The sequence below is a fragment of the Somniosus microcephalus genome, chromosome 8, assembly GCF_052327205.1.
Source record: "Somniosus microcephalus isolate GS21.2 chromosome 8, FLI_Smic_1.0, whole genome shotgun sequence".
NCBI lineage: Eukaryota > Metazoa > Chordata > Chondrichthyes > Squaliformes > Somniosidae > Somniosus > Somniosus microcephalus.
In genome coordinates, this window is record NC_140994.1 from 103,195,633 (window position 1) to 103,219,677 (window position 24,045).

The 24,045-nt window shown below is 48.1% G+C and overlaps 1 protein-coding gene across 1 annotated transcript in view; it reads right to left on the minus strand.

The window, feature by feature from the left end:
* stox1 (storkhead box 1) overlaps positions 1-24,045 on the minus strand; it is a 305,204-nt gene that overhangs the window by 128,030 nt on the left and 153,129 nt on the right. Inside the window, 1 exon segment of the mRNA XM_085995050.1 lies at positions 13,443-13,595. Within this exon segment, the coding sequence (XP_085851176.1) occupies positions 13,443-13,595 (153 nt within the window).

A 24,045-nucleotide genomic window follows, 5' to 3' on the forward strand; every position in this document is an offset into this window, starting at 1 on the left:
GGGGAACATAGGGTCTGATGAAAGGGTGGAACTGAAAGAAATCAGTATTTGTAGGGAAATGGTGTTAGGAAAATTGATGGGACTGAAGGCCGATAAATCCCCAGGGCCTGATAATCTACATCCCAGGGTACTTAAGGAAGTGGCCCTAGAAATAGTAGATGCATTGCTGGTCATCTTCCAGAACTCGATAGACTCTGGAACGGTACCCATGGATTGGCGGGTAGCTAATGTTACCCCACTATTCAAAAAAGGTGGTAGAGAAAAGGCGGGGAATTATAGACCGGTAAGCTTGACATCGGTAGTGGGGAAAATGCTAGAGTCCATTATAAAAGATGTAATAGCAGAGCACTTGGAAAGCAGTGACTGGATCGGACAAAGTCAACGTGGATTTACAAAAGGTAAATCATGCTTGACTAATCTACTGGAATTTTTTGAGGATGTAACTGGTAAAATAGATAAGGGAGAACCAGTGGATGTGATGTATTTGGACTTTCAGAAGGCTTTCGATAAGGTCCCGCATAAGAGATTAGCGTGCAAAATTAAGGCACATGGGATTGGGGGCAAGGTATTGACTTGGATAGAGAACTGGTTGGCGGACAGAAAGCAAAGAGTTGGAATAAACGGGTTGATTTCCGAGTGGCAGGCAGTGACTAGTGGGGTACCGCAAGGATCGGTCCTAGGACCCCAGCTGTTCACAATATATATTAATGATCTGGACGAGGGAATTGGATGTAATATCTCCAAATTTGCAGACGACACAAAGCTGGGGGGGAGGGTATGCTGTGAGGAGGATGTCGTGAAACTCCAGCACGATTTGGACAGGTTGGGTGATTGGGCAGAAACATGGCAAATGCACTATAATGTGGATAAATGTGAGGTTATCCACTTTGGTGGCAAAAACAGGAAGGCAGATTATTTGAATGGTAATAGATTGGGAGAAGGGGAAGTGCAAAGAGACCTGGGTGTTCTTGTACACCAGTCGCTGAAGGTAAGCATGCAGGTGCAGCAGGCGGTTAAGAAGGCAAATGGTATGTTGGCCTTCGTAGCAAGAGGGTTCGAGTACAAGAACAAGGATGTCTTGCTACAGTTGTACAGGGCCTTGGTGAGACCACACCTTGAGCATTGTGTGCAGTTTTGGTCGCCTTACCTGAGGAAGGACGTTCTTGCCATGGAAGGAGTGCAGCGAAGATTCACCAGGTTGATACCTGGGATGGCAGGAATGACGTATGAGGAGAGATTGGGTCGATTGGGCTTATACTCACTGCAGTTTAGAAGATTGAGAGGGGATCTCATCGAAACCTATAAAATTCTGTCAGGCCTGGACAGACTAGATGCAGGAAGGATAATTCTGATGGCCGGGGAGTCCAGAACCAGGGGTCATAGTCTAAGGATAAGGGGTAAGCCATTTAGGACTGAAATGAGGAGGAATTTCTTCACCCAGAGAGTGGTGAGCCTGTGGAATTCTCTGCCACAGAGGGCGGTGGAGGCCAGTTCATTAAGTATATTCAAGAAAGAGTTGGATATATTTCTTAAGGCTAAAGGGATCAAGGGATATGGGGAGAAGGCAGGGACCGGGTACTGAATTTGGATGATCAGCCATGATCTCATTGAATGGCGGAGCAGGCTCGAAGGGCCGAATGGCCTACTCCTGCTCCTATCTTCTATGTATCTATGTATCTATGAATAGTGGTGTAATAGTATCATCTATATCGGGGTAGAGGGTCTTCATAACTAATAATAATAAATTTAATTAATTACATAGATATGGGTGAACAGGTGATGTGTCACTGTTGCAAAATGTGGGAGTTGGTGGACCCCATTGAGGCTCACGGTGATTACATTTGCGATAAGTGTTTACTGCTAGAGGAACTCAACCTCCATGTTAAAGAGTTTGAGACCGAGCTTCAGACACTGCGACACATCAGGGAGGGGGAGAAGTTCCTGGACTCTATGTTGCAGGAGGTGGTCACACCTATGAAATTAATTACTGCAGATGTAGTCCGTTGTCAGGGACAGGACGGTGTGACTACGAGTGAGGAAGGTACAGGGATCCAGGATGTAGTGTTGAAGGAGACGCAGCCCTTGCTCTTGTCAAGCAGGATCGAGGTTCTTACTCCCTGTGAGGGCGGGAGCGGGGACTGCAGGGAGGATGAGCAACCTGGCCACAGCACCATGGTACAGGGGGCCATTCAAGTGGAGGGAGTAAAAAGAAATGTTGTAGTGGTAGGGGATAGTATCATTAGGGGGATAGATAGGGTTCTCTGCAGTCAAGAGCGGGAGTCCCGAAGGCTATGTTGCCTGCCCGGTGCCAGGGTTAAGGACATCTCTTCTGGGCTGGAAAGAAACTTGGAGTGGGAGGGGGAGGATCCAGTTGTCGTGGTCCATGTTGGTACAAACGACGTAGATAGGACAAGGAAGACGGTTCTGTTAAAGGAGTATGAGCAGCTAAGGGTCAAATTAAAAAACAGAACCTCAAGGGTAATAATCTCTGGGTTATTACCTGAGCCACGAGCGAATTTGGCTAGGATAAATAAAATTAAAGAGTTAAATGCGTGGCTCAAAGACTGGTGTGGGAGAAATGGGTTTTGCTTCTTGGGACACTGGCAGCAGTACTGGGACAGGAGGGAGCTGTTCCGTTGGGACGGACTCCACTTGGCCAGTGCTGGGACTAGAGTCCTGGCGAATCATATAACTCGGGCTGTAGAGAGGGCTTTAAACTAATTAGTGGGGGGGAGGTTTCTAGAGAGCAAATAACAGAAATGACAATGGAGAAGGTCATAGACTTAGGAAGCAGTGGGGGAATTAAAAAACAGAATGTGTCAGGAAGGGACAGAAGGTATGGAGTAAAAAGTAAAGTACTAAAAGGGGAAAAAACAGGAACTAAGTGTTACAAAACATATTTGAAAGTTCTTTATCTGAATGCACGTAGCATTCGTAACAAAATGAATGAGTTAACGGCACAAATAACGACATATGGGTATGATCTTGTGGCCATTACAGAAACATGGCTGCAGGGTGACCATGACTGGGAATTAAACATACCAGGTTATTTAACAATCAGGAAGGACAGGCAGGAAGTGAGGGGAGGTGGGGTGGCTATGTTAATAAAGGAAGGAATCATTATAATACAGAGAAATGATATTGGGTCAAAGGAGCAGGATAGTGAAACAGTTTGGGTGGAGATAAGGAATAACAAGGGGAAAAAAACACTAGTGGGCGTAGTCTATAGGCCTCCGAACAGTTGCAACTCTGTTGGACGGAGTATTAATCAGGAAATAGTTGAGGCTTGTAATAAGGGAACAGCTATAATTATGGGGAATTTTAATTATCATATTAACTGGACAAATCAAATTGGGTAGAACAGCCTTGAGGATGAGTTCATTGAGTGTATTAGGGATGGGTTTCTTGAGCAGTATGTAACTGAACCGACCAGGGGGCAAGCAACCTTAGATTTGGTCCTGTGTAATGAGACAGGATTAATTAAAAATGTCCTAGTAAAGGATCCCCTTGGAATGAGTGACCATAACATGGTTGAATTCTATATTCAATTAGAGGGTGAGAAGGTTGGATCTCAAACAAGCATGCTAAGCTTGAATAAAGGAGACTATGAAGGTATGAGAGCGGAATTGATTAGAGTGGACTGGGAAAATAGATTAAAGGGTAAGACTGTACATGATCAGTGGTGTACATTTAAGGAGTTATTTTACAACTTCCAAAAAATATATATTCCACTGAGGAAAAAAGGGTGTAAAAAGCGTCGGCGGGAAACCTGAGCGGCAGAGCGGGGTAGAAAAGTCCCCAGAGACCAGGTAAGGCCTCACAGCGTCGGCGGGAAACCTGAGCGGCAGAGCGGGGCTATAAAAGGCTCCAGAGACCAGGTAAGGCCTCACAGCGTCGGCGGGAAACCTGAGCGGCAGAGCGGGGTATAAAAGTCCCCAGAGACCAGGTAAGGCCTCACAGCGTCGGCGGGAAACCTGAGCGGCACAGCGGGGTATAAAAGTCCCCAGAGACCAGGTAAGGCCTCACAGCGTCGGCGGGAAACCTGAGCGGCAGAGCGGGGTATAAAAGTCCCCAGAGACCAGGTAAGGCGTACCAGTCTCCAGTCTGGAAGGAGAGAGGTAAAAAGTAATCCAAGTGTGACGTCACCAGAAAGCGGGTAAGTGATTGGTTGGTTAGTATTTCTCCCTTTTTAAGCTTAAATCTCTTTGGTTTATAGTTTCTAAGGTGTGATATTCACCATCTAGAATCGGGGCAGAGGATATTTAAGAATAATATTAATAAATTTAATTAATTACATAGAATGAGAGATCAGGCGATGTGTTGCTGCTGCAATATTTGGGAGCTGGTGAACACCACTGATGCTCACAGTGATCACATTTGCAGTAAGTGTTGGCTGCTCGAGGAACTCCGGCTCCGTGTTGAAGAGCTGCAGTCCGAGCTTCAAACACTGAGACACATCAGGGAGGGGGAGAGTTACCTGGACTCTGTGTATCACGAGGTAGTCACACCAATTAGATTAATTAATTCAGATGTAGTCCGTGGCCAGGGTCAGGATGGTGTGACTAGAAGTGAGGCAGGTACGGGGATCCAGGAGGTAGTGTTGGAGGAGACGCAGCCCTTGCACTTGTCCAACATGTTCGAGGCTCTTACTCCCTGTGGGGACAGGAGCAGGGACTGCAGGGAGGATGAGCAACCTGGCCACAGCACCGTGGAGCAGGGGGCCATTCAAGTGGGGGGAGTTAAAAGAAATGTTGTAGTGGTAGGGGATAGTATCGTTAGGGGGATAGATAGAGTTCTTTGCAGCCGAGAGCGAGAGTCCCGAAGGCTGTGTTGCCTGCCCGGTGCCAGGGTTAAGGACATCTCCTCTGGGCTGGAGAGAAACTTGGAGTGGGAGGGGGAGGATCCAGTTGTCATGGTCCATGTTGGTACCAACGACATAGATAGGACAAGGAAGGAGGTTCTGCTGAGGGAGTTTGAGCAGCTAGGGGCCAAATTAAAAAGCAGAACCACAAGGGTAATAATCTCTGGATTATTACCTGAGCCACGAGCGAATTTGGCTAGGACAAATAAAATTAGAGAGTTAAAGACTGGTGTGGGAGAAATGGGTTTTGCTTCCTGGGACACTGGCACCAGTACTGGGGCAGGAGGGAGCTGTTCCATTGGGACGGGCTTCACTTGGCCAGTGCTGGGACTAGAGTCCTGGCGGATCATATAACTAGGGCTGTAGAGAGGGCTTTAAACTAACTAGTGGGGGGGAGGTTCCTAGAGAGCAAATAATAAAAATGACAACAGAGAAGGTCATAGACTTAGGTAGCAGTGGGGAAATTAAAAACCAGGGGCAGAAGGTATGGAGTAAAAGGTAAAGTAATAAAAATGGCAAAAGCAGGAACTAAGTGTCACAAAACATCTTTGAAAGTTCTCTATCTGAATGCACGTAGCATTCGTAACAAAATAGACGAGTTAATGGCACAAATAACTACATATGGGTATGATCTTGTGGCCATTACAGAAACATGGCTGCAGGGTGACAATGCCTGGGAATTAAACATACCAGGTTATTTAACGATCAGGAAGGACAGGCAGGAAGGAAGGGGAGGTGGGGTGGCTATGTTAATAAAGGAAGGAATCACTGTAATACAGAGAAATGATATTGGGTCAAAAGATCAGGATAATGAAACAGTTTGGGTGGAGGTAAGGAATAATAAGGGGAAAAAAACACTAGTGGGTGTAGTCTATAGGCCTCCGAACAGTGGCAACTCTGTTGGATGGAGTATCAATCAGGAAATAGTTGAGGCTTGTAATAAGGGAACATCTATAATTATGGGGGATTTTAACTATCATATTAATTGGACAAATCAAATTGGGCAGGGCTGCCTTGAGGATGAGCTCATTGAGTGTATTAGGGATGGGTTTCTTGAGCAGTATGTAACTGAACCGACCAGGGGGCAAGCAACCTTAGATCTGGTCCTGTGTAACGAGATGGGATTAATTAAAAATGTCCTAGTAAAGGATCCCCTTGGAATGAGTGACCGTAACATGGTTGAATTCCATATTCAATTAGAGGGTGAGAAGGTTGGATCTCAAACAAGCGTGCTAAGCTTGAATAAAGGAGACTATGAAGCTATGAGAGCGGAATTGAGTAGAGTGGATTGGGAAAATAGATTAAAGGGTAAGACGATACATGATCAGTGGTGTACATTTAAGGAGTTATTTTACAACTTCCAAAAAATATATATTCCACTGAGAAGAAAAGGGTGTAAAAGAAAAGACAGCCATCCGTGGCTAAGTAAAGAAATTAAGGATAGTATTCGACTAAAAACAAGGGCATATAAGGTAGCCAAATCTAGTGGGAGGGTAGAGGATTGGGAAAACTTTAAAAGACAGCAAAAAATAACAAAAAGATTGATTAAGAAAGGGAAGATAGATTATGAAAGTAAATTAGTAAAGAATATAAAAACAGATAGTAAGAGTTTTTATAGTTATATAAAAAGAAAAAGGGTGGCTAAAGTAAATGTTGGTCCCTTAAAGGATGAGACCGGGAAATTAATGGTGGGAAATATGGAGATGGCAAAAACACTGAATGAATATTTTACATCAGTCTTTACAGTAGAAGACACTAAGAATATCCCAACACTGGACAAACAGGGGGCTAAAGGGGGGGAGGAGCTAAACACGATCAAAATCACTAAGGAAGTGGTACTCGGTAAAATAATGGGACTCAAGGCGGATAAATCACCTGGACCTGATGGCTTACATCCTAGGGTCTTGAGGGAAGTGGCGGTAGGGATTGTGGATGCATTGGTAATAATTTTCCAAAACTCCCTGGACTCGGCAAAGGTCCCAGCAGACTGGAAAACTGCTAATGTAACACCCTTATTTAAAAAGGGCAGTAGACAGAAGGCTGGAAACTATAGACCGGCTAGCCTAACATCTGTGGTAGGTAAAATTTTGGAGTCCATTATTAAGGAGACAGTAACAGGACATTTGGATAATCATAATTTAATAGGACAAAGTCAGCATGGTTTTATGAAGGGGAAGTCATGTTTGACAAATTTGCTGGAGTTCTTTGAGGAAGTAACGTATAGGGTGGATACAGGGGAACCAGTGGACGTAGTGTATTTAGACTTCCAAAAGGCATTTGACAAGGTGCCACACAAAAGATTATTGCTTAAGATAAAAAATCACGGGATTGGGGGTAATATTCTGGCGTGGGTGGAGGATTGGCTCTCTAACAGAAGGCAGAGAGTTGGGATAAATGGTTCATTCTCAGACTGGCAATCAGTAACTAGTGGTGTTCCGCAGGGGTCAGTGCTGGGTCCCCAACTCTTTACAATCTATATTAACGATTTGGAGGAGGGGACCGAGTGTAACATATCAAAGTTTGCAGATGATACTAAGATGGGAGGGAAAGTAGTGAGTGAGGAGGACATAACAAACCTGCAAGGGGACATAGACAGGCTAAGTAAGTGGGCAGAGATTTGGCAGATGGAATACAATACTGGAAAGTGTGAGGTTATGCACTTTGGGAGGAAAAATCATAGAGCAAGTTATTATCTTAATGGCAAGAAACTGGAAAGTACTGAAGTACAAAGGGATCTGGGGGTCCTGCTGCACGAAACTCAAAAGGTTAGTATGCAGGTGCAGCAAGTGATTAAGAAGGCCAATGGAATGTTGGCTCTCATTGCTAGGGGGATAGAATATAAAAATAGGGAGGTATTGCTTCATTTGTACAAGGTATTGGTGAGACCGCACCTGGAATACTGCGTACAGTTTTGGTGTCCATACTTAAGAAAGGACATACTTGCTCTCGAGTCAGTACAAAGAAGGTTCACTCGGTTAATCCCGGGGATGAGGGGGTGGACATATGAGGAGAGGTTGAGTTGATTGGGACTCATTGGAGTTCAGAAGAATGAGAGGCGATCTTATTGAAACATATAAGATTGTGAAGGGGTTGGATCGGGTGGATGCGGGGAAGATGTTCCCGATGATGGGTGAAACTAGAACTAGGGGGCATAGTCTTAGAATAAGGGGCTGCTCTTTCAAAACTGAGATGAGGAGGAACTACTTCACTCAGAGGGTGGTAGGTCCATGGAATATGCTGCCCCAAAAAGCTGTAGAAGCTACATCATTACATAAATTTAAAACAGAAATAGACAGTTTCCTAGAAGTAAAGGGAATTAAGGGTTACGGGGAGCGGGCAGGAATTTGGACATGAGTCTAGGTTCGGATCGGTCATGGCCCTGTGGGTAGCGGAGCGGGCCCAGGGGCCGTGTAGCCTGATCCTGCTCCTATTTCGTGTGTCTAATTCTGTTAGATTCAGGAGATGGTTCTGTGATAGTGGATTGGCGGTTAGGATCAGATCAGCCATGATCTTATTGAATGGCGGAGCAGGCTCGAGGGGCCGATTGGCCTACTCCTATTTCTTATGTTCTTATGTTCTTATTAAAAGATAGCCATCCGTGGCTAAGTAAAATAATTAAGGATAATATCCGACTAAAAACAAGGGCATATAAGGTAGCCAAATCTAGTGGGAGGATAGAAGATTGGGAAGTCTTTAAAAGACAGCAAAAAATAACTAAAAGATTGATTAAGAAAGGGAAGATAGATTATGAAAGTAAATTAGCAAAAAATATAAAAACAGACAGCAAAAGTTTCTATAGTTATATAAAAAGAAAAAGGGTGGCTAAAGTAAATGTTAGTCCCTTAGAGGATGAGACCGGGAAATTAATGGTGGGAAACATGGAGATGGCAAAAACGCTGAACAATTATTTTGTATCAGTCTTTACGGTAGAGGACACTAAGAATATCCCAACACTGGACAAACAGGGGGCCCTAGGGGGGGGAGGAGCTAAATACGATTAAAATCACTAAGGATGTGGTACTTGGTAAAATAATGGGACTCAAGGCGGATAAATCCCCTGGACCTGATGGCTTGCATCCTAGGGTCTTGAGGGAAGTGACGGTAGGGATTGTGGATGCATTGGTAATAATTTTCCAAAACTCCCTGGACTCAGCAAAGGTCCCGGCAGATTGGAAAACTGCTAATGTAACACCCTTATTTAAAAAGGGTAGTAGGCAGAAGGCTGGAAACTATAGACCTGATAGCCTAACATCTGTGGTTGGTAAAATGTTAGAGTCCATTATTAAGGAGACAGTAACGGGACATTTGGATAAACATAATTTAATCGGACAAACTCAGCATGGTTTCATGAAGGGGAAGTCATGTTTGACAAATTTGCTTGAGTTTTTTGAGGAAGTAACATACAGGGTGGATAAAGGGGAACCAGTAGATGTAGTGTATTTAGACTTCCAAAAGGCATTTGACAAGGTGCCACACAAAAGATTATTGCTCAAGATAAAAAATCACGGGATTGGGGGTAATATTCTGGCGTGGGTGGAGGATTGGCTCTCTAACAGAAAGCAGAGAGTTGGGATAAATGGTTCGTTCTCAGACTGGCAACCAGTAACTAGTGGTGTTCCGCAGGGGTCAGTGCTGGGTCCCCAACTCTTTACAATCTATATTAACGATTTGGAGGAGGGGACCGAGTGTAACATATCAAAGTTTGCAGATGATACAAAGATGGGACGGAAAGTAGTGAGTGAGGAGGACATAAAAAACCTGCAAAGGGACATAGACAGGCTAAGTAAGTGGGCAGAGATTTGGCAGATGGAATACAATACTGGAAAGTGTGAGGTTATGCACTTTGGCAGGAAAAATCATAGAGCAAGTTATTATCTTAATGGCAAGAAACTGGAAAGTACTGTAGTACAAAGGGATCTGGGGGTCCTGGTGCACGAAAGTCAAAAAGTTAGTATGCAGGTGCAGCAAGTGATCAAGAAGGCCAATGGAATGTTGGCTTTTATTGCTAGGGGGATAGAATATAAAAACAGGGAGGTATTGCTGCAGTTGTACAAGGTATTGGTGAGACCGCAGCTGGAATACTGCATACAGTTTTGGTGTCCATACTTAAGAAAAGACATACTTGCTCTCGAGTCAGTACAAAGAAGGTTCACTCGGTTAATCCCGGGGATGAGGGGGTGGTCATATGGGGAGAGGTTGAGTAGATTGGGACTCTACTCATTGGAGTTCAGAAGAATGAGAGGTGATCTTATTGAAACATATAAGATTGTGAAGGGGCTTGATCGGGTGGATGCGGTGAGGATGTTCCCAATGATGGGTGAAACTAGAACTAGGGGGCACAATCTTAGAATAAGGGGCTGCTCTTTCAAAACTGAGATGAGGAGAAACTTCTTCACTCAGAGGGTGGTAGGTTTGTGGAATTTGCTGCCCCAAAGCTGTGGAAGCTACGTCATTAAATAAATTTAAAACAGAAATAGATAGTTTCCTAGAAGTAACTAGAAGCAGCACGGTGGCATAGTGGTTAGCACTGTTGCCTCACAGCGCCAGGGACCCGGGTTCGAATCCGGCCTCGGGTAACTGTCTGTGTGGAGTTTGCACATTCTCCCCGTGTTTGCGTGGGTTTCCTCCGGGTGCTCCGGTTTCCTCCCACAGTCCAAAGATGTGCGGGTTAGGTTGATTGGCTATGATAAATTGACCCTTAGTGTTAGGGGGATTAAATACGTGGGGTTACGGGGATCGGGTGGGACATGTGTCGGTGCAGGCTCGATGGGCCGAAATGGCCTCTATCTGCACTGTGGGGTTTCTGTGTGATTTCTGTAAAGGGAATTAAGGGTTACGGGGAGCGGGCAGGAAATTGGACATAAGTCTAGGTTCGGAATGGTCATGGCCCTGTGGGTAGTGGAGTGGGCCCAGGGGCCGTGTAGCCTGGTTCTGCTCCTACTGTGTTCTAATTCTGTGTTAGATTTCAGGAGATGGTTTTATTCCTGTTCCTGGCTGGGATAGAGATCGCCTTTACAGAAGGTAAGTGCTGTAGAAAATATAGGGACAGAGTGATCTCCTGGACGAGTTTCGATCGCCTAGATGGGTCGGAGAGGAATTTCCCAGATTTTTTTCTCCCAAATTGGCCATTGGGTCTTTTATCTGGTTTTTCGCCTCTCCCGGGAGATCACATGGGCTCGGGTGGATGGAGAGTGATAGAAGATTTGAGGTTAGGATCAGATCAGCCATGATCTTATTGAATGATGGAGCAGGCTCGAGGGGCCGATTGGCCTACTCCTGCTCCTATTTCTTATGTTCTTATGGGCGGAGAAGGGAATGGGGAGGGGGAGATAGGGGAGGGGGTAATAGGGGTGTGGGTGAGGGGGAATAGGGGAGTGGGAATAGGGGAGTGGGGGAGGGGGAATAGGGGAGTGGGGAATAGGGGAGTGGGTAATAGGGGAGTGGGGGGGGTAATAGGGGAGTGGGGGAGGGGCTAATAGGGGAGTGGGAATAGGGGAGTGGGGGGAGGGGGAATAGGGGAGTGGTAGAGGGGGTAATAGGGGAGTGGGAATAGGGGAGTGGGGAATAGGGGAGTGGGGGATAGGGGAGTGCGGTATAGGGGAGTGGGGGATAGGGGGGAGTGGGGGATAGGGGGGAGTGGGGGATAGTGGGGAGTGGGGGATAGGGGGGAGTGGGGGATGGGGGAGTGGGGGATAGGGGGGAGCGGGGGATAGGGGGATAGGGGAGTGGGGGATAGGGGAGTGGGGGATAGGGGGGAGTGGGGGATAGGGGGGAGTGGGGGATAGTGGGGAGTGGGGGATAGTGGGGAGTGGGGGATAGTGGGGAGTGGGGGATAGGGGGAGTGGGGGATGGGGGATAGGGGAGTGGGGGATAGGGGAGTGGGGGATAGGAGAGTGGGGGATAGGGGGGAGTAGGGGATAGGGGGAGTAGGGGATAGTGGGGAGTGGGGGATAGGGGAGTGGGGGATAGGGGAGAGGGGGATAGGGGGGAGTGGGGGATAGTGGGGAGTAGGGGATAGTGGGGAGTGGGGGATAGGGGGGAGTGGGGGATGGGGGGAGTGGGGGATGGGGGGAGTGGGGGATGGGGGGAGTGGGGGATAGGGGAGAGGGGGATAGGGGAGTGGGGGATAGGGGGGAGTGGGGGATAGGGGGGAGTGGGGGGATAGTGGGGAGTGGGGGATAGTGGGGAGTGGGGGATAGGGGGGAGTGGGGGATAGGGGGGATGGGGGGAGTGGGGGATGGGGGGAGTGGGGGATGGGGGGAGTGGGGGATAGGGGAGTGGGGGATAGGGGAGTGGGGGATAGGAGAGTGGGGGATAGGGGAGTGGGGGATAGGGGGGAGTAGGGGATAGGGGGGAGTAGGGGGATAGGGGGGAGTGGGGGATAGGGGGGGAGTGGGGATAGGGGGGAGTAGGGGAGTGGGGATAGGGGAGTGGGGATAGGGGAGTGGGGATAGGGGAGTGGGGGGGAGGATGGGGAGTGGGGGAGGAGGGAATAGGGGAGTGGGGGAGGGGGAATAGGGGAGTGGGGGAGGGGGAATAGGGGAGTGGGGATAGGGGAGTGGGGGGGAATAGGGGAGTGGTGGAGGGGGAATAGGGGGAGTGGGGATGGGGAGTGGGGGGAGGAAGGAATAGGGGAGTGGTGGAGGGGGAATAGGGGAGTGGGAATAGGGGAGTGGGGGAGGGGGAATAGGGGAGTGGGAATAGGGGAGTGGGGGGAGGAGGGAATAGGGGAGTGGGGAATAGGGGAGGGGGAATAGGGGAGTGGGGAATAGGGGAGTGGGGGAGGGGGGAATAGGGGAGTGGGGATAGGGGAGTCGGGGGGGGTGGTGGAGCGAGGGAGCGGGGGTTTAGAGCCGCAGTCGGTATGTGGACACAAAGCAGTCGCCAGAGAAACCCTGAGTTAACTGGACAGAACTGGAGACGGAGAGTCAGAAGCCTGGGCTACCTGGCGGTTAGAATCCAGAGTCAATGTGAAGATTGAAGTCTAAGCGCCATCTGGGGCCCACCCAGTGCTTGGGGTCCTGGGCCTGGCTGATGATTGGAGGTCTGGAGCCAGCCTGGCAGTTGGAGTCTGGGCCTGTGTTTATTGGTCCAGGGTCCCAGGAACCTAGGAGCATGGGCAGGTTGTGTTCATCCACAGGACCTCAGACAGAGTGCTGTGGGGATGCTGGATGTTTGACAGGAGCTCTCCGTTTCCCCCTTCTAGTCTTCCTCTCTCTCTGTAGCTGGTGCCCTGTGTGGATTGTGAGTTTCTACCTGTGTGTGTAGCTCACCCACTGAGTGTGGGAGAGAGCGCAGGCAGCTGTAGATAACCAGAAAACAAGGAGCAGGCTGGCTGAAGGTCGAGAGGGCAGCGAGGGAAGGTAGGCCCGGATCTTCAATCTCCCTCCGAATATCCCACAGAATAATAGGAAAAATGGAGCCGGTGTTGGGAACTAGAGGCAGAGATCCAGCTCAGAATGTGGATTTAAATCAAGGGCCTGCAGCAGAGGGGCCCAGGTGTGTGGGCACCTGCCCAGGGGTCCAGCTACTGATGCGATTCGAGATATGCCCAACACCAAATCCTGTGCTGTGAAGTTACCTGGATAGCACTTGACCAAATATTCCAGCAGGGCTTCCTGGGTCACCGGTATGTGACTCGTATTCATCTCAGAGATAACACAGCAAAGCACTTCAGCCAGAGGAACAAACTGGGACTGAGCAACGGGCGTCATTGGTATTGGGGACACATCACCTGCAACACCACACAAGGTTAATATTCAGTGCGCCTCATTTTAGCCGCATTTATTTATTTATGACAATTTTCTCCCTCTCCTCTCTTGAAGGTGCTGATTCTTACTAGGTACAGTCACCCAATGGCCAATTGTCACACACGAGCCCAGACAAGAACTGCTTGTGGTCTATTTAACTATGGGCACCTGCATTTTCTAGCAGAGTGTCTGGGCAGTGATCAGAAGCAGGGACCTTGGCTGATTTCTCCCCTTGCTCGCTCATCAACCACTACACCAGGGCAACAAGTGGAATTTTGCATGTGAAATTGTGCCCTGCTATTTTTTTTATCTTGGAATGTGCTCCGAGTGATTGAGGGCGAGTGTGTCTGAGGGAGAACACAGAAACAAGAAGAGCAGAAGAAAGGTTAACCCAAAGAGGGAACTCTTGGAAGGACTGTACTGTGGCGGAGACCACATAGGGACAATAACACCATGTATAGCCAATGCTGTTATATGTACCTAAACACAATTCACTTTGCATAGCAATGTTGTGATATGTACATGCTGGGTTGGGTTATTGGTGCAGGGTCCCTTTAAGAGCGTCGGGAACGTGATGGCGCCATGACGTCGGTTGCGTGATGATGTCATAGCCCCTGCACGGGGCTGAGCCTTCAGACCTCCTGGAGATTGATTACAGTAAGACACATTTTGCTTTTGCTTAAAGAAAAGTCTCAGCCTGTTGATTTCTGTCGACTCCAACAGTACTATCATTTGGGTGACTGGGGGAGGGATGTGCACAAATGCAGCGTTGGGACAGGGGCAGATTGTTGGAGCCTGTGTGGGTAGCAAGTTATCCTGTGCTGATGCAGACTTGGAACTTTTGACTGCGGTTTCTAAACTGTCCTGTTTCAGCAATGCTGGTGAAGGAAAGCCCAAAGTCAGGCTTTTGGGTTACTGATATACAGATAGCGCCTTTAATGTAGAAAAGACCCCAAGGTGTTTTACAGAGGGGTGAGGGTAAGAATTCACAGAGGGGACCAAGGGCTTGACCCAGGAGATAAAGGCAGAACGAGATGGTGGGAGGTGCTGGAACAACAGAGTGAGAGGCCAAGGCTGCTGGAGACTCTCACCACAGATGGGGGGGGCAGGGATGGCGGGGCAGGGGGGGGGCGGGGATCGGGAGAGCAGAGTCAGAGGAACGAAGAGTACAGTGGAGGATAGAAGGATTATTATGTCTGTGTATAATTGAGACACGGACTGCAGGAGTTGGTTATAACAGGTCTTTACTGAATGGAGGCAACCTGGAACTACTATGCAAATGTTACTACACAGGCTTATATACAGGGGTGGTCACTACTGGTACTGCAGTATACAGGGGCTGCAGAATATAGTTCCTTCTGCAAAGTACATACACTACAATTCCTCCCCTTTTAGCTAAACAGTACATAACATTCAATTAACAATGAAATGACATATTTACAATTACAGTTGCTAGATACATTAGTTGAAGTTAAGCAATTATAAATTCAGTCTTTGAGGAGGCTTCCTGATTCTGTCTGGATAACGCCTCTTTGGGGTATCAGGTTCTTCTGGCAAAGTTGAGTCGGGATCAATGTCGTTGTTTGGTTCGTCTGCTTCCAATATCACAGATTCTGAGGTAGATGCAATTGGTACTTCGGTTTCATCACCAGGTGTATAGGATCGTGGTGTAGATTTGACGTTTTCCAGTGACTCTAGAATCTGGTCAGCGTGGCGTCTTACAATGCTCTCTCCAACGTCCACGGTATACATTAGAGGTCCTTGCCATGTGCAGATCGTTCCTGGCTGCCATTTCTCTGTGCAGTAGTCCCGGGCCAAAACTGGTTGACCTATCTTAAAACTCCTGGTTGGCCTTTCATTCATATTCTGAAACTGCCTGTTCTCCACATCTCTTCTGATGTTTGGCTTAACCAAATCCAAGCGGCATCTTAGTCTTCGATTGAAGAACATCATGGCTGGAGTTTGGTTGGTAACCGCATGTGTCGTATTCCGGTAGGCAAACAAGAAGTTATCCACCTTGTGTTGTAGGGGTATGTCTTCATTACACATTGCCTTGATAGCCTTCTTGAATGTTAGAACGAACCTCTCGGCCAATCCATTAGTGGCTGGATGATATGGGGCGGATGTGTAATGCTTAACACCATTGTTCTTTTAGAACCTCCGGAACTCTTCAGACACAAACTGTGGTCCATTGTCGGAGCAAATCTGTTCAGGCAGCCCATTCCTGGTGAATATGGTTCATGAGACTGTGATAGTTTTTTCTGTGGTGGTTGAGGACATTTTTATTACCTCTGGCCACTTTGAATGTGCATCCACCGCAATTAAAAACATCGAGTCCATAAATGGACCAGCAAAATCAATGTGCACCCTTTGCCATGGAGATGAGGGCCACTCCCATGGATGTAGAGGGGCTTGTGGTGGGACGTTTTGGACCTTCTGGCATCCTGTACAGCTCTTGGTCATCTCTTCGATTTGTCTATCAATTCCTGGCCACCACACAAACGCTCTGGCTAAGTTCTTCATTTTTACCCCTCCCAGATGACCCTCATGAAGCTCATTGAGCACTCTATCCTTCAATTTGGGTGGAATTACTACTCTGGATCCACACATCAAGGTTCCTCTGCACACTGACAGCTGTTCTCTTCTCGGCGAGAATGCTGGCAGCAGTGGTTTGCCATGTGCTGGCCACCCCTTCACCGTTAAATCATAGACCCAGGAGAGTGTCGGGTCATTTCGTGTTTCCTTTTCTATGTTTGCATTCGTCACAGGGAGACATTCGACTATGGTCGAGTGGAATATCTCCACTGGATCCACTGCAAGTTCTTCTTCCACCGTCGGCAACGGTAGGCGCGACAATCCATCAGCATTCCCATGCTGTTTAGTTCCTTTGTATTCGATGTCATATTGGTGTGCCCCTAGGAAAAGGGACCACCTCTGTAGCCGTTGTGTTGTCATTATCGGTACGCCCTTCTGAGGGTTGAAAATGGAGACAAGAGGTTGATGATCAGTAAGTAGAGTAAATTTCTGACCGTGCAGGTAGTGATTGAACTTCTTCACCCCCCACACCAGACTGAGGGCCTCTCTGTCAATCTGGGCGTAGTTACGCTCGGCTGAAGTTAACGAGCGTGACGCAAAAGCTATCGGCCTCTCTGAACCATCAAGGAATTTATGTGACAGTACCGCCCCAATGCCGTAGGGAGACGCATCACACGTCAGTCTTAATGGTAGTGATGGGTTATAGTGAGCCAATACTTCTCTTGAAGTGATTAGGTCCTTACTCTTCTTAAAGGCCCGCTTACATTCATCGCTCCATTTCCATGCTACTCCCGTTTGTAGTAGGGCGTTCAGTGGGTGCAGAATTGTGGACAAATTCGGCAAAAACTTATGGTAGTAATTCACCAATCCGAGGAATGACCTCAGTTGCGACACATTTTCAGGTGCTGGAGCCTTAACTACCGCTTCAATTTTGTCAGGGGACTTATGTAGCCCCTCTTCGTCAATCACGAGGCCACAATACGATATCTGTTTCTTAAAAAACTCGCACTTGGGGCGATTGGCCCGTAGCCCATGCTCACGTATTCTAGTGAGCACCTGCTCTAGGTTGGCAAGGTGGTCACTGTCATCTTCACCTGTCACTAGGATGTCGTCCAAGTAACACTGAGTCCCTGGAATTCCTTGCAGGACTTGTTCCATCGCTCTTTGCCATATCGCCGGAGCTGATGCTACTCCGAATACCAGTCGATTATACTGGTAAAGACCTTTGTGAGTGTTTATCGTGAGATACTTCCTAGAGGATTCTTCAACCTCCATCTGCAAATATGCTTGTGCTAGGTCAATTTTTGTAAAACGCTTCCCTCCAGATAGTGAGGTGAAGATATCTTCTATCCTTGGAAGAGGATATTGTACTGTGTGAAGGACTGGGTTCACCGTCACCTTGAAGTCCCCACAGATGCGAACCTTCCTTGGCTCCTCAGGCTTATTGTTTAACATTTTCTTCATGACAGGAACGATGGGTGTTGCCCACTCGCTCCAGTCTACCTTAGATAACACGCTTGCATTCTTCAGATTCTCCAGCTCTGCCTCGACGGCTAGGCGAATTGCATATGGTACCGGTCTTGCTTTGAAAAACTTGGGAATTGCATTCTCTTCTATTTTTATCGAGGCAGTTACGCCTTTAAGAGTTCCCAGTTCTTGTTGAAAAACCTCTTTGGCGTTAGCTAAGATTGTTGACAATCGTCCAGGAGTGACGTCATCATCCTTTTTACCAGCCACCGTCAGTGCCTGAATGGAGTGCCAGTCTAAACTTATCTTTCTGATCCATTCACGTCCCAATAACGGTGGTCCACCATCTTGCAGTATGTACAGATACAATTTCTGTATTTCCTTGCTGTTGTATTCGACAGGCACCCTTATTTTTCCACTGGGGTATACTTTTTGCCCCGTATATGTCTTCAAGACAATGGATGTCTCTTTCAAAGGTATGTGTGAGAATAACCGCTCGTAGTCTCGTCGATTCATGACGGTTAGAGCTGATCCTGTATCCAATTCCATTTTGACTTGGGACCCTGCTATCATGAGGGTAACGCAAATGGTTCGGTGATCCTCTTTTGCGATTACGTTGTGAAGTTTGAGACAGCTTAGTCACTTGTTCCCGGATTCACTATCGCTCATCTGGTCTTCGGAACTACTGTCCGTCATCTTTTGTACTTTCCTGTACGGTTCCTTAGTAGCCTTTTTGTTGTCGTCGGTCTTCTTCCCAGACCTGCAAACTTGTGCAATGTGTCCCATCTTTCCACATTGCCTGCATATTTTGTCCTTGGACCAGCAGTCCTTCTGGTCATGGGTTGTTCTGCCGCAGCGATAACATTTTGCAAATCCCCGTGTCATTTCGTGGGTGCCGTATTCCTGTGGCTTTTGCTGTATTTCCGCAGCTCCCCTTGCTGCTGCTTCGTACGATACTGCCATGCTGAAAGCCTTATCTAGCGTCAGCTCTTTCTCTGAGAGTAACCTCTTCTGGGTTCCTTCACTCAGGAGTCCACAGACAAATTTGTCCCGTAAGGTATCTGCCAGTCCTGCTCCGAACTGGCAGTGCTTTGATAGCTTGCGTAGTTCCGTAAGGTAATCAGCATTGCTTTCATCTTTATGCTGATTTCTCCTGTGGAATTTAAATCTTTCTGCTATCAGCAGCGGTGTAGGATTTAGGCGTTCCTGTAGGATAGCAACAATTTCGTTAAAACTCTTCGCCTTCGGTTTGGCTGGAGTAATCAGGTCCCGCAATAGGCCGTACATTCTTGCGCCCATTAAGTTTAGCAGTACCGATGCCTTTTTCTCATCGGCTACTTCGTTTGCCTCGCAATATACCTCGACTCTTTCCACATACGTGGTCCAGTCTTCTATTGCATTATCGAAGGCAGTGATATTGCCAGTCTTCGGCATCTTGGAAATCTAAGATGGCGCCTCCCGCAATTTGCCTTCTTCCCCGATTTAACAAAATGGCGCCTCCCGCGCTTTGCCTTCTTCCCCGCTGGATTAAGATGGCGCCTCCCGCGCTTTCTGTCTTCTCCGCTGTTGCTAGCGCTGTTGCTGGCATTTTATGCCTTGATGGCGACGCCCTATGGTCGTCGCGCACTTCCCCCCGCGCTGCTGCTAACGCCGCTCTCCGCGGTTCCCGTGGCAAACTGCAGCTCCTCGCGGCTTTCTGCGCGTTTAATTTTTTATTCTTTCCCCGTCGTTGGAACAACCCTGCGGGACTCTTGCCTCCCTCTTCTCGGGTCTGTACGCTGCCCGGCTTCGTAGCACCGGCCGCGCCCTGTGTGCTCCACCCTCTCTCCCTCTCCTCTTCCCGACAACGCTGCTCGACCCCGTTGCAAAGCCACCCGCTCGAGCGCTAGACCGTCGCAGCCCAGGAAGGATCAGTGTACTACCTGCCACCAGCCCGATTAGCTGAAGCACCATCGACAGGATAACCAAGCCCCACTCTCGACAGCCTCTCCTGCAAATCTTCAACTCCGCTGACTCAGAGGCGGATGCCCACGGTCGACGCCCGTTTCTTCTGTTTCTTTCTTCCTTCTGGCCTCGACCTCTGATAACTTCGCTTCAGGGATGGATCCCCATGAGGTGGTGCAGACTGTAGGTAAGTTTGTATCTGCTCATCGCCAGTATTATGTCCGTGTATAATTGAGACACGGACTGCAGGAGTTGGTTATAACAGGTCTTTAATGAATGGAAGCAACCTGGAACTACTATGCAAATGTTACTACACAGGCTTATATACAGGGGTGGTCACTACTGGTACTGCAGTATACAGGGGCTGCAGAATATCGTTCCTTCTGTGTGGTGTATGTAACCTGTTTCATGGCCCTCTGCCAAATTGCTGGAGCCGATGCCACTCCAAAAACCAGCCTATTATACCGGTACAAACCTCTATGCGTGTTGATCGTGAGGTACTGGCGTGACTCTTCTTCAACCTCCATCTGCAAGTACGCCTGCGCCAGGTCTATCTTGGTGAAGTGTTTCCCGCCAGACAACGAAGCAAAAATATCCTCAATCCGCGGAAGCGGATACTGCACCGTGTGAAGCACCAGATTAACGGTGATCTTGAAGTCTCCACAGATGCGAACCTTCCCTGGTTCTCCTGGCTTGTTGCTCGAAGGACGTTTCATAACGGGAACAATGGGCATAGCCCACTCACTCCAATCTACCTTAGACAGTACACCTGAACGTTCTAGCGCTTCCAGTTCCGCTTCTACAGCAGGTCGTATTGCATAGGGTGCCGGTCTGGCTTTGAAAAATTTTGGGTGTGCATGTTCATCAATCTTGATGTTTGCCGTAATTCCTCTCAGTGTTCCCAGTCCCTGCTGGAACACCTCTTCAGCATCATCCAATATTCTGGACAATCGTTTAGGTTTGACATCTGTTTCCCCGGAATCTACCGTTAGTGCCTTTAAGGAGTGCCAGTCCATATTCATTTTCCTAATCCACTCCCGTCCCAGTAGTGGTGGACCTCCTTCAGGTAGCACATATAAGTCCATTACTTGGCTTTCTTTGCCCTTGTGGACCACTTTTACCTCTATCTTTCCGATGGGGTACACTCTTTGCCCCGTGTATGTTTTCAATATAATCTCCGTATCCCGTAGGGGAATATGTTGGAATAACCTTTTGTAATCTTTCTTATTCATGACCGTCAATGCCGATCCAGTGTCCAATTCCATCTTTACTTGGACTCCTACTATCTGAAGAGTGACCCAAATTGTCTGGAGATCTGCATCCTTACCAACGTTGTGCACTCTTAAGCTACCCAGTTCATTACTGCTGGCGTCTGAATCTGACTTCTGTTCGTTCGAACTGTTCTTTGTCACCTTGTGTACCTTTATGTATTTTCCTTGCGGTGACTTTTTGTTGCTGGTCTTCTTTCCTGACCGGCATACTTTAGCTATGTGGCCAAGCCTGCCACACGTTCTGCATTCTTGGTTTTTAAACCAACACTGGTTCTGATCGTGCGTTGTCTTTCCACAACGATAACATTTTACAGTACTCAAAACCAATTGATTTGTACTGAGTTCCGGTGACCGTAGCTGCATTACTGCCATGCCTCTCGCTGCGGCTTCGTGTGATGCTGCCATAGTGACCGCTTTCTCAAGCGTCAGCTCATTCTCCTCGAGCAGTCGCTTTTGTGTATCTTCTTTTAATAATCCACACACAAATTTATCTCTTAGCGCATGTTAGTCCCGTTCCAAACTGACAGTACTTTGCTAGCTTACGCAATTCCATTAAATATTCAGCATTGCTTTCATCTTTCAGCTGCTTTCTGCTGTAAAATTTAAATCGTTCCGCTAGCATCAGCGGCGTGGGGTTTAGATGATTTCCCAGGACAGTAACAATCTCCTTGAACGTCTTCTCCGCCGGTTCATCTGGTGATAAAAGGTGTTACAATTGCCCGTATGTCTTCGCACCCATTAAGTTTAATAAAGTTAGTGCTTTCTCATCATCTGGGATTTTATTTCCTTTACAATAATTTTGTATGCGTTCTACATACGTGGCCCAATCTTCGATGTCGTTATCAAAGGTATTAATGTTCCCATGTTTAGGCATCGTTGCAATTTTTTTTAGTGATTTCCCTTTTTCCAAGATGGCGGCTTCCCGCTCTTGTCTTCGTCCTCCGCCTACAAAATGGCAGTTTCCCGTGCTTGGCGGTCTTTCCCGCGTTCGCCTTCTTCACCCGCTGGCTGCAAAGGTGTTTGGCGTGCCGCTGCTGCTCCCCTTTCCCAGCGGTTAGTAACTCCCCCGACGCTGTCTCCGCTTCACCGCGGCTCCCTCGGGCATTCGCGCTTCCCCGATGTCGCGCCTCGCAGCCCTTCTTGCAGCCCGGTTATTAGCACCGGCTGCGTTCGCCTTCACCGCGGCTCTCGCGCCTTCAGTCGCCCCAGACGCTGCGCCTTTTTGGCCCGAATGCGGCCCGGCCCTTATCACCAGCCGCGATCGATGTCCCCGCGCTGCGCCTTTTGGCCCGAATGCGGCCCGGCCCTTATCTCCGGTCGCGATCGATCTCACCGCCCTTATTCCTCCGTCTTCCCTCCCCGTCTGTACAGCCAACGTGGCCGACTTTCTGCTCGCGTCGCTGACCGGCTTACCCACCACCGAGGTAGAAGGAAGATAGCTGACTGCCGCTGATGGAGGCTTCGAGTTCAGGATATCTTCTGCACTCCGGGTTCTCGATGCCTGCCGTGCGACGTGTCTTCCAGCAGGGTGATGAGGGTGGATGCCTCTCTTCGACGCCCGTTCTGTGGACGAAGCCGCCGTGGATATAAACTGCCGCAGGGTAAGAATCGGACTCGTCGCCACTGTTAAGTCTGTGTGTTCTAGTTGTATTTAAGATTAATTACTGACACAGACTACAAGAATAACGTTTCAACAGGTCTTTACTAGTTGGAGGTCAGGGCTATACTAACAGCAATATCACTACACAGTACTTATATACCGGTGGTCACCACCGGTATTACGTATACAGCAGCCAGAGAAAGTAGTACATCTCTTAAGGTGGAACAGGCTTAAGTTCTCAGTTCTCTTAAGGTGGAACAGGTTACATACACCACATTCTGCAAAGTACATACACGACAAGGATAGAGGAGGTTTCAGAGAGGGGGAGGGGCAAGGCTGCTGGAGGGATTTGGATTCAATGATGAGGACTTTAGATTTGAACCATCGAGGGGTGGCCAGAGGGCAGAGGTGATGGTGGAGCAGGTCAGAGACAGGACATGGGCGACTCAGTAATGCATCATTTAGAGTTTATGCAGTGAGGGTGGAGTCAGGAGGGGTGGGGGTGGGGGGAGGGGATGAAGAGGGGGTGAGGGGGCGGTGGTCGAGTCTAGAGGTGACTAAATGTGGACACGGGTTTGACAGCAGAGTGGGGAGGTGGGGTTGCAGAGCTGAGACAGAGAGAGAGGGACAGCGAGAGAGAGAGGGACAGAGAGAGAGAGAGGGACAGAAAATTGGAGACAAACGCACCGGTTTCTTCACTCAGAGGAGAGGCGTCCGGCAGGGCTGCAATTTGAGCCCGACCCTGTTCAACATATGCATAAATGAATTAGCAGACATGCTGGAGCAAAGCGAGTCACCGGGTCTCTGTCTCCTGGATGGAGAAGTGAAATCCCTGTTCTATGCAGATGACCTGTTTCTGCTGTCTCCCACAGAACAGGGATTACAGCAACAATTAGACCTACTCGACAAATACTGCCAAAATTGGGCCCTAACAGTAAATCTAAAGAAAACCAACATCATGATTTTTCAAAAAAGGCCCAGGTGTCAGGAAAACAAATACCAGTTTACTCTTAGTGATACCATCATAGGACACACTATGAGCTACACTTACCTTGGTCTAACCATTACAGCATCAGGGAGCTTCAGCGTGGCAGTGAATGCACTAAAAGAAAAAGCCCGAAGAGCCCTATATGCAATAAAAAGAAAATTCTACAACATCCAAATCCCAATCAAAATCTGGCTCAAAATATTTGACAGCATAATCCTGCCCATTGCGCTGTACGGTAGTGAAGTATGGGGCCCGCTCAATCACCATAACTACACTAAATGGGAAAAACACACAATAGAAGCCCTACATGCAGAATTTTGCCGAAGCATTCTTCGCACCCAAAGGAAAACACCAACAAATGCATGCAGAGCCGAACTAGGCAGATACCCACTGATAATAAACATCCAAAAACGAGCACTAAACTTCCTAAATCACCTCAAATCTAGCTCCCCAGACACCCTTCATTTTAAAGCCTTCCAGACCCAAGAGCTAAACCCAGAAAAGAGTCCCCTGAGTCAGCTGCTACTGAAACTAAGTACTCCTACTCAGCCGGACCCTGACCAGTCCCAGACCAACACTGCCGTCCAAACACCAATCCGAGTGAACCAAATCATTAAACAATGCAAAGA